Source organism: Dendronephthya gigantea, unplaced genomic scaffold (genome assembly GCF_004324835.1).
Source record: "Dendronephthya gigantea isolate DGI-Jeju-01 unplaced genomic scaffold, DenGig_1.0 000112F, whole genome shotgun sequence".
Lineage (NCBI taxonomy): Eukaryota > Metazoa > Cnidaria > Anthozoa > Malacalcyonacea > Nephtheidae > Dendronephthya > Dendronephthya gigantea.
In genome coordinates, this window is record NW_021163122.1 from 578,156 (window position 1) to 590,329 (window position 12,174).

The window sequence follows — 12,174 nt, forward strand, 5'->3', positions numbered from 1 at the left end:
CGCCATCATAAACATCATCATCTTCACTTTCAGACATTTTCTCCTCATCATCTTTGCTCATCCCCTGTCGTTGGAACTTGGAAAATAACTACTTAGTACGGCTTGCCTATGAAACCACTCTGGCTTCAAAATGTTGTCCTCTGTGTGCCATCCGTATTCAGTTGGTGACAAGCCGTCATGAGGAATCGCAGTCACGGCACGGGTCCACAATGCCGCAACGTATTCGTAGTTTCATCTCGAGTACTTTAAGACACGGCGGAAGCAAGGAGCGAGCAGTCTACTCTTTTGATGTTTGCTAAAAGACTGTCCTAAATAATATGTGGAAAGTGCTCGATATACCGAAGTATAAAGCTAATAAGACGAGAATAAAATACATAAAACTTGGTTTACTTCATGTAATTTTATTCACTGTATATATAAATATATTCACTATAATTATATATATTCACTATAATATATATATATATATAATTATATATATATATATATATATATTATATATATATATATATATATATATAATTATATATATATATATACACCCGTTTGCAAAAACGTTGGCCGCAGATAGATATATAGATAGATACCCGAAATCTAATTAGAATTGCATATGTTGTGTAATATGATTGAAATCCCATGCAAATGTAATCGTATATGCAATTCTAATTAGACTTCGAGTATCTATCTATCTATCTATCTGCGGCCAACGTTTTTGCAAACGGGTGTATATATATATATATATATATATATATATATATATATATATATATATATATATATATATATATATAAATACGGTGCTGTTGAGATTAAAAAAGGCGGCTCAGACTGATTCGCGGTAATCACCACAGCAACCACGCGGTCACATAATACGTATTATCAGAAGTGTAATTTTTACAATTCAGAATACGTATTATATCAGAAGTGTAATCAGAAGTCTTAGTAGTAATTTGTTGGCTTTCCATGGGTATAAATTATGAAATTTATTTTTAAATAAATCTTCTTTGGAAATGCCAAAACATTTGTAAAATAGGGCACACGGGAGGGGCATAAAAGCAATGAGCAATTGCCTTAGGATATTTTTTCCACGGAGATGGACATCTGTTCATTTTTCATCTATGATGTGCGTCATTCATTGGTCAAAATGCCAAACGACTAGAGAAAAAAAAATCCGTCTAACAGGTTTGGAAATACAATTATTTTTGGTAAAGGTTTTATTTTACCTTTCTACAGTGTGTAAATCTATATATACATATATAATAATATAACATGGCTGATTTATAATTCGTCAACTGAAATTGCGTTCAAGTATAAAGCTTAACTGATTAACGCCTCTTTCTACGTTTACGGTGGCTCGACACGGTATATTTAGTTGCGCTCTTGCGCGAGGAAACATTAATAGCCTCGCGATATTTGTCTAGTTTTATTTTCGAACGCACTGCCAAAACCAGCGAGAAAAATAAACATAAATGCTGCTATGAGAATCATAACAATCAGAAGAGCATGCGCGACGCGTGTTTGTTTCACCTGATGCGTGTTTTGCACTCCGCGCGTGTAATTGCACACGTCATAAAAAAATTCCACTTTGGGCTAAAAATCGCTATATCTGGTTATTTCGTACGGTGACCTATGCTGAAATTTTGCCTGGTGTATTGTACCAAACATGTCTCTCATAATACCAAAATAAAAAATTCTAGAATAGCAAAAAACATTATCGAAAAAAATGTCATTTTTGCGTTTTTTAAAAAATGTGGCATTATATCATTTTTTTAATTGTTAGTTTTTCTCCCAAATAAAATAATGCACGAAAAAAATTGGGGGTCAATTGGTCATTTTGGAGTGAATTTTGTAGACGTGTGTCGCCATAGCAACGGACGATCTGTTACTAAAACTAATACGATTTAAAAGTAGAAACATCAAATTATATAAAAACCCCAACATCTCTGGAATAAATCATAAATATGCGTTGTTTGAACGTGTCAAAGTGATGAGCAGTGGAATTTTTGAAAACTGTATCGAGCCACCTTAAGACATGACGTATTTCGATTGATTGCCGCCTTTAACAAGAAACAAATCTTAATCATGAACAATTGACTATAAGTATACGCTTATACATACTATTTAAATGTCGTTTCAGTTTTTGTCACTCGCCAAAAACAAACCAAAAAGAGTAATAATTACTTTGAAACTTGAAACATTTCATTAGCTATGATAGTCTCACTATACTAGCTACTTTTTTATTATAGGTTATTTTAAAATTAAAGATAACTCAGGTTGCATACAAACTGAATAGTTGGCGCTTTAGCGCGAGTTGAAATTGTTCCCCTTTTTGGTCACGGATCATCGCACTATTTTATACAGGGTGTCTCAAAAAAAACGCAACCACTAAAATATGCAAGAACATTAATACAGATTTTTAGACACCCTGTATATATTATGTATATGTTTAGCGAAACCATGCATGTAAATAGGTTATACCAATACAGCAATATACTGCAAAACAGCAATTTAGCTTCGAGTTATGTACTGTCAACGAAAATGAATAAAAATTCACCAGGCATTTTTCCCATCAATTCCAAGATCCACGACTTGATTGCGTGAAGGACGTGTTTTCAGTTGAATGCTGGAGCCATCGTTGCTATTATTATTATTAGGGCAGATCTCACGGTAATCATCTTGCTGAGTCGCCACAAATATATTGAATGTCTTCCTTTTGATGCAAAGAACACAGGCAGCGATGGAGGCAATAACCAGGACTGACAATAAACAAATAATGAAGATAAACCAAGGTTCAGGCATCCCAAATGGCGATCTTTCATAGGAGGGTTTGGAGGTAGCTAAAGAAATATTGCAATAAGAAAATAGGTTATTACCTGGTTGCAAAGTAATTACGAAGTTTAAGCTACCTTAAAAAAGTTAAGCTTTTTTGGAATACGAAAATTCATGTGTCCAGCGACTTATTCATTTTTAACAACATGCGTCAGATACCCGTACAAATTTGAGTGGACATGCTACACTACATCGAATGCATCTTGGCAGCTTGTGACAGCCCTTTAAAATTACGACAGCCAAAAATGGCGGAAATTGAAGCAGCTATTGAAGGACAACCCAGTCTTCCTCATTGAACTGTAAACAAACTGGGACGATAACTCTGGGGGGGGGGGATTGAAGCCAGTGCTTTTTACTTTTTTTGAGTTTTGAGCTGAAATACTTTACGCCAAATGTTGAGCCGTGTATGAAATTAAAGCGATTAAAAAGTTATATTTCGTGTAGAAATTTCGAGAGAGAAAGGGTAATATCTAAAAAAAAATTGGGTTTTTTTTTAATATTCCCTTTATAGTTTTAGTCTTGAAATTTCTACACCAAATATAATTTTTCAATAGCTTTAATTTGACGCACAGTCCAACGTATTTCATCTCAAAACACAGAAAAAACTATTTTGGCTTCAAGCTGAATAGGGATGTTTGTCAGGAGTTAGCGTTCCAGTTGTATAAAGTTTACTGGTCTTCCGTGCACGGCCAAACTGGTTTCCTTTTTTTTGCTTATTTTCTGATATTTTTTAGTTGAAAATGGTAGAATTTTTAATTAAGGTTAAATGCTGATGCTCTGTGTTAGGATATTTTTAAGTTTCACTTAAATTTGCTAAGAAAGGAAGTGAGTGTGGGCTGTTGACGTTCTCGCAAATAACAGAATACACTCAAAAAATGCCAAATATCTCCATTTTCAAATGCGACCGGTTATTTCACTCAAATAAGGGTCCTTTTTATATTAAGAGCGTTTTTTTTAAATCATTTTGAACTTTTTCCTTGTTTTATTGCATTTTTTCCAATAATTTAGCTCAAAATATTGACAATTTTTGTAAATACGAGTCCACAGTCTTGTTCAAAATCAATAATAGCGGTCAATAATTTGGAGATACTTCATGCTATTTCCCTGTTTAACAACCCCACGCAAGTCCCACGCAAGTTAACTACGTGATTAGTTAATCATCTGACTAACTACGCTTTGTGCAACGTAGTTAAGTCGTGTAGTTTACTAATCATAGTTAAGGCTTTAACTACGTTTTTAGACAACCGGCCCCTGGGGGGATATGAGCTACGCCGGTTAGGTATGTGCTGGGGGGGATATTTCCAGCCCAGATCATTCAACATGCCGATACCTTATATAAATTAATAATAATAAATAAACAAAACGGACACTAGAGAATTGCGTAAGGATTTGCAATTTGTTGTCAGACAGCACCTAGAGAATACTTTCTAAGACATCACAATTCTCACGTGCTCTAGTTGTTTTACAGTTTTATACGAAAATTTTACAATTTGCCCCTAATGGAACTGTTCTGTTCCGAAGAAAATGATTTGTTCCCTCATGCAGGGGATTAAGGGATTATAAATACAATAATACAATTGTTATGTTGTTGAATACAACCGAATACAATTGTTATGCTGTCATCCACAAAATGTGCTTAACTTCAGGAAAACTATAGTTTTTAATTTGATTGATGTCACAAACCACATGCATGCAGCATACTTTACACTTAATTTCGAGTGGAATTATACACACGTCAAATTCAAGCCGGAAAGAGTTGATGGGAAAATGAGTCACTATCGGTCCTCCGGCAGGACCTACGCTTTTGCGATGCTGGTGCAATGCAGGAATCGAACCAACGCTTTTGCGATGCCGGTGCAATGCCGATAGTTGACTTATTTTTCCATCAACTGTTCCTGGCTTGAATTTGACGGGTGTATAATTCCACTCGAAATTAAGACCCTTTAAACCTCTAAAATATAGATATATATTTCTATTCAGTATCCACAATGCGCCATTAACTTTTACAAAAAATGACATTTCACAGCAAATATATTATACACTAAAAAAAGGTGTGTTAAATTTGCACACCTTTTTTGTCCAAATTTTAACACACCTAAAGGTGGGTTTTGAAACACACCTAAAGGTGTGTTTAACACACTATAAGGTGTGCAAAAAGCATCTTCAAAGGTGTGTTAACACATAGCATGGTGTGTTTTTGTGCACACCAAAAGGTGTGTAGAACACACTAAAAGGTGTGTCAAAAAACACACCAAAAGATGTGTTTTTGGCTTGTCCAAATTTTAACACGTTCTAAGGTGTGTTTTCAAAGAAGGTGTGTTTTCATACACACCATGGTGTGTTTCATTACACAGCTAAAGCTGTGCTGGAGAACACACAAATTGTTTAAGTAAAAAGTTGCACACCTTTCCTAAAAGTAACATATAAACAGGGCTAGAAAACACACAAACACAATATTAATTTATAAATATATTTTAAGTTCCAATACTATTAAGAATTGTTAACATGAAGTCACAGTAATGAATTATATAAATATCTTGAAGCATGCAGTTTAGTTTAAAATAATGTCTTACTCTATAAACAGTTTATTGACTTGATGTCGTCTCGACTTGACACTTGGTGGTGTTTTCTTGTCTTGTTGGTCACCCTTGTTCTTGTTTGTTGGAGTGTATGGTGCCTGCTCAACTGTTGCAATAACATCATCGCCTTAATTCATGATCTTCATAATCAACAAAGGTCACCTGAAAATATAAAATATATGCATAAGAGGATCTGGTATTTAGAATTTTCCAATTTAAGATGTGCACAAGCATCTGTTAATTAATAGAACATGATAAATGATACCCAATTTATGAGTTAAGATTTATTTTTGGTAAAAGAATTTAGGATGTATTGTCAGGTATAGGCAGGTATAATTACATGAATTATAACCTTCTGTTGAATTTGAAAAATTGGGGTCTGGGCACATTTCCTATATTTCTTTAAAATGGGAAAGTTTTATTTAAATATGTATAATTAGCTATCTTTCAGGATAAGTAGTCAAGTCTATAGTATTAAAAATCATAAACCATCCTGGAACACTCAAGTCAAATCAACTATCTAATATTTACAACATTTAGAAAGCAAATGCAGTATAGTGAGGACAAAAATTGGTCCTTTGGAATGTTACTAACCCCCAAAATGGAATACAAAATATTAAACATAAATTAAGACACAAAACAATTCATCAAGATTACACCTAGCGAATTATATGCTTTCTTTATACCAAGCATAAACTATGGCATAAACAGCCTTATGTATACACCGATATACGTGTAAATCTCCTTCTAAAAGCACCTAGAACAATTAAATTTTGAAAGATAAAACGTAACACTCACCAAGTCTCTCTTGTGATGTCGAATCTGTTCGCGTCGCCATGCGCTTCGGTGGTCTCTGAATTATTAGAATGAAGCAGACTTTCACTTTCAAAGCTATTCGGGACCTTCGAAGTCTTGAATTTCTTTGCATCGTTTGTAACGGAACCATCAATTTATTCGCTACAAATAGATAGAGACAACCATATTGATTACACTCGTTGGCCATATTGAAATTGATACAAATGTTTGACACAAACGATTCGAAAAGCACTGCAATACAACTTACCCTCTTATAATTTCTTCTTTATACAACATCATAAGCTCTCGTGTGTTCATCTCCAAAAAAATCTTAAAATCGCCTTCACAATAAACATAATTTAACTTGTAACTTGAAACAGACTCGAAGCACAGTTGTCACAGTAGAGAAGGAAATGTAAACACTAAACAGTGGTTTGTATTTCGTGCGCGTGGGTTTCACACCTCGCGACATTCTTATTGGTTAAAAGCGTATGACGTATCATATCACTGACCTGTATATACAAGTCTGTATGGCAGATATTCAAAAACAAGAGTTAATCATTCTTACTAAAGTAAACCACAACGATCTGTAAATTCCCTTAAATCTATGTCTTATATAATGTTTAGAGTTTTTAATACTGATCAAAGCTGAAACGCAGGCCAAAGATAACAGGAATTTAAAGCAAAAAGTTAAATTTAAATGCGATGGAACAGCGTGAAATTTCCTGTGACTTGTGTAATTCCTCGTAAGGCTGACGCTTTTATCGACGCACTAAAATACTATAGGTAATAAATAAGGCCAATCAAGCATAGGGTTAATAATTTAAAGGTGTGTTTTATAACACATCAAAAGATGTGTTTCTTGGATGGGTCAAGGTGTGCTGTCAAACACACCAAGGTGTGTTTTCAGTGAAAAGGTGTGTTACTTTACACACCTTAATGAGTAAAAGAAAAGGTGTGCAAAAGGAGGTGTTTTCGCTAACACACAAAGGTGTGTTTTCGAACACACGAATGTGTGTTTGCGTACACACAAAGGTGTGTTTCCTTACACACCAAGGTGTGCTTTCTAAAAGCGCGTAGAAAGGTGTGCAGAAATTACACACCATGGCGTGCAATTGAACACACCTTGGTGTGTAGTCAAACACACCTTGGTGTGTAATTCTACACACCTGTTTTTTATATATATAGGTATTATTAGTAAAAGGTTTAATCGTTGGCTGCATGCGGAGGTTTGAAAATGTTTGTTTGTTAGCTATATAGCAACATATAGGCTTTCTTAATTGTAATGTATTTATATGAAATGAAATTGTTGTGTAACATGTATGTTTTTGTTCAGACACTTGGGAAAACAAAACTAACTATTTCCCTCAGGAGCATACATTAAGTGTATAATAATAACCTGAAATTTGCATAGTAGGGGTAAATTGTCAGGCTGGCTAAGCTTCAGAAAATAATAAGAAAAAACAGAAAACAAAACAGGAGTATTTTTTTAACTTCGCCGCTTAGGCCGGAGTAATAATAGACAACATGAAAAATACATGCACCAGCTAAAGGCAAGAATAACACATCTTCAATCTTTTTTAATAACTCACTCTTTTTTTTAACGCTATGTACGTCAATTTCAAATGGCCCCAGTTTTCCATCTTTTATTTCATTTTGCAGTCTTTCTAGAGGGTTCTTGACTTTCTTTCGCCATACAAGTCTAAATTTCACAGCTGCATTTTCTTTGCTAAGAAAAATATTATGTAACTAATGTTATCCTTTTAGACGACAGTGCATAATTTTAATAAGCTATAGTGGGATTACCCCAAAGTAGAATTATATTCATTTTGAAAACCACGGTGCTTTTGAAAACTGTGTTACGTTCGCCGGTGAGAACGAACAAACAATGAGAACAGTGTTGAGCATTTTTAAACTTTTAGTGAACTATATAGTAATTTAAACTTAACAAAGTAGATTAGCATTATCCTATTAACTTTCTGGTCTGAGTAGCATAGTTCGATAGGTACGTTAACTGATAACTTGAACAGCGAATAGTTAAAAATCCATGTTGATGTGTGTTGATGTTGAGATTAATTTTGATGTGTGTTGATGTTGATGTTGGTGTTGATGTTGGTGTGTGTTGATGTTGATGTACAATTGATGTTGTCAGCTTAAATTATATAGCGTCGTCAGGTGTATGGCTATATAGATTTAGCCTTCTTGTCACTATTCGTATTTGTGTGTTCCCAGTAGCGTAGCCAGCCTGACAATTTGTCCCGCTATGCTAATATTTTGGTGTTCATTGAGTGTGAAAACAATAAATTTCTAAAGACATGAATAATTATAATAACTCGAAATATACAGGGTGTCTAAAAAAAACGCAACCACTTAAATTTGCAAGAAGCATTACTACAGCTCTAAAGCGCAATAGATAAGCACCTCTGGGAATTGAAAATGGCTCCTAACCCTTCATTTAAAATGCTAAAAGTCATTTTAGCTGAACTATGGTGCAAACCCGAACAATATTAATATTCTTGCATACGTAAGTGGTTGCGTTTTTTTTGAGACACCCTGTACATAGCGGACAAAATCGTCAGGCTGACTACGCCACTGTGTGTTCCTGGGTATTTCTTTTCATCGTGTGTTATTCAGGCTAATGCCTTATGAATATAATGCATGCCTTAAAGATTAGTTTATAACCCTATTATAATTATAATTACATGATATTGCGGCATCATGTAGCTAACACCTGCAATCTGATTCTCTTAGCACTGTGATTTCAGACTGAATCAACCTCATTGCTGACGCCACTTTTTCTGACTGCAAATATATATTTGCTCTATATATAAAACACTGCAAAAAAGCAAAAAGCGTGGATTGTACACTCGTATTTTTTATATGTAATCGCGGCATATATTCAAGCCGAAACTTCATGAACCAAGACGCCGCTTCTGATGTATTTAACTCCGGCGTGCGGGCCACTCTTGTCAATACAATGTTGACGAGAAATACATGTTGACGAGCAATACTTTCAACAATTGCAGTGTTAGCATTACGATTAAGAAACTAGAGTACCAAGGATAGTGCAAAGTTTCCATGCCCTGTAGTACCTAAGCAACCAGACGTTTCTCCCAACATAAACATTTTGACTTATGCCAGTAAAAATATAATAAACTAGGTCTAAGTACTCAAGTTACGTTATAGTCCCGGATATTGTCACTATTAAATTATAATTTTTGTTGCTCATGTAAACCGGGCTCGATTTTCTCAGTTTAGTCTATTTTCCTCGTCAAACAACTGTGACTAGCTACATTCACAACATTTATATAATGGCAACAATTTATCCGTCATTTCATGCGAATAGCCAAAATAGTTGGGTTGTAAATAATGTAAATAAACCGCGGTGCATATTACGTCTATGATGTGGATACTTCGACGCGTAAATCGACACAAAACAATATATACTTATCAGTTATAATCAATACTGTATACCGCCAAAATGATTTGATTACTGCACAAAATGTCCGTTTTGTATAGTATCAATTATGTACTGTATGGTATCGACTTGCTCCTAGTTTCTTGACATCGTGAATAATGTTCAAGGCTCGACGGGACATGCGCAGTTGCGACGTATAAGAAAAAATCGGTTATAAGTTACGGTTATCGGTTACGGGTCACGGAATATACTAGGAGTTACTATCGCAAGGAAATTGCTGCCTTAACATCCCCGGTAAGGCCAAGGATTAAAGGCAGCATGCGGAATTTTCTGAATTGGTTGTTTATATGTTTATACGAGCACAACAATCGACTAGCGATATCGACTAAACTATTATGGCTCATTTTCCTATCATAATGATTTTAGTTTAAGCTTGTCTTGTATTTTCTTACAGTATTCATTTTTAAAAGTTCGTTATTTAATTTGTGGAACTGGGTGTTAAATTGAAATGCTCTAACACTTCAAAAGCGCTATATATTTTGTATACGCTCAAAAATACAAAAAAAAGTCATTTCGACTAACGAGATCGACATTTTGAAATGTATTTTAACTAAACTGTTGTGATCTCATTTCCTGATAATGATTTTAGCTTATTAAGCTTGTCGCAAATGGAGCTAGTTGACAGTTCCCCAAGATCAAGTGTTGCGGTGGCGTTTTGCGCGTTGTCGCCGAATATACAGGGTGTCTCAAAAAAACGCAAACAATAATAGGCTTAGAATTCGAATACTTAAGAAAAAGTTCGACGCAATAGCGAGTAAAATTTTGACAGGATACATGCAATTAAAAATAAGTTAAGAAATTCGTATTGAATATTGTGCTATTTTCCATCCATTGGGGACGTGTTAGATTATTGCTAATATGAATTCATTACGTGCAATGATATTTCTTGAACTGAAATGTAATTGCACTGCACGTAACCTGTGAAAATTCAACATGCCACTACTCGTAGTTTGTCTTGGGTATTCAAATTCTAACAATCGTCAAGGCTATTGTTTGCGTCTTTTGGGACACCCTCACCTGTAGTATTGAATACCCACAGTCCATATTTTATTTGTTCACCGTAAAAGTCAGATGAGCTGAACAATAATGGACTAACGAGATCAACATTTTGCGTATCCAATATTCAATAACATTTACAATATTCGTTCGCTTGCATATGTTCAATACCCATTTACCATATACTTATTTGTTTACAATGAATTAAGTCATAAGAACCATAATATACTGATACACAGGCGATAAATTCATAAAAGCACCGCGCTAGATTGACAATAAAAATTCATTGCCTTAATGTATATGTATCTGTCTAAGTGGGGGAAGAAATATATCCTTGTTCTGAAAATGTCTATCTTCCGTTCCGATCCTGCGTTACTGCGTATACAATTACGTGTTAACAATATCCATTCGCTTGGGTATATGAGCTATAATATATTCAATATTTGACATATAAGAACCATATAAGCTATAGCCGATAAACTAATGAAAGCACCGCTCTAGATTGCGATGAGAACATTGCTTGATGTATACGTATGTATATAAGAGCGGCAAAAATATATCCTTGTTCTGAAAATGTCTATCTTCTGTTCCGATCCTGCGTTACTGCGTATACAATTACGTAAAGGCCGAGACACACCGGACGCGAATCGACAACACGACGCGAATTTTTAGTTTCCAAAAGCTGATAAAACACTCAATGAGAGAAGATTTTAAAAAATATGTCAAGCAAATAATTTGAAATGTTATAGCGCGTCTAAATATATGCAGAATTTGAACCAGGATCAAAGTTATCGGTCAGTGAAAATCGTAAAATCGCGTCGCGTTGTCAAATCGCGTCCGGTGTGTCTGAACATTACAATATCCATTCGCTTAGGTATATAAGCTATAATATATTCAATATTTGTCATATAAGAACCATATAGGCTATAGCCGATAAACTAATGAAAGCACCGCTCTAGATTGAGATGAGAACATTGCCATGAAAACCATGTAGCCGATAAACGAATAAAGGACTCTTCTAGGATTGAACAATGAACGTTTATGCATCGCCTTCATGTATATGTATCTGTATAAAAGCAGAAAAAATATATCCCTGCTGCATATCCCATTTATCTAGTACCTCATATACTTATTTGTTTACTATGAATTAAGTACGTCATAAGAACCATAATATACTGATATAGGCGATAAATTCATAAAAGCACCGCGCTAGATTGACAATAAAAATTCATCGCCTTAATGTATATGTATCTGTCTAAGTGGGGGAAGAAATATATCCTTGTTCTGAAAATGTCTATCTTCCGTTCCGATCCTGCGTTACTGCGTATACAATTACGTGTTAACAATATCCATTCGCTTGGGTATATAAGCTATAATATATTCAATATTTGACATATAAGAACCATATAAGCTAAAGCCGATAAACTAATGAAAGCACCGCTCTAGATTAAGATGAGAACATTGCTTTGAGAATCATGTAGCCGATTAACACATGAA

General features: G+C 34.6%; 1 protein-coding gene across 2 annotated transcripts in view; it reads right to left on the reverse strand.

Annotated features, from left to right (window-relative positions):
* Positions 1-1,953: 1,953 nt before the first annotated feature.
* LOC114535176 overlaps positions 1,954-12,174 on the reverse strand; it is a 43,700-nt gene continuing 33,479 nt past the window's right edge. For both annotated transcript variants that reach the window (XM_028556557.1, XM_028556556.1), the window contains 2 exons: positions 7,796-7,932; positions 1,954-2,837 (listed from right to left, as the gene is read on the reverse strand). In XM_028556557.1, the coding sequence (XP_028412358.1) occupies positions 2,551-2,837; positions 7,796-7,932 (424 nt within the window). In that variant the 3' untranslated portion in view covers positions 1,954-2,550. The remainder of the gene's footprint in view (positions 2,838-7,795; positions 7,933-12,174) is intronic.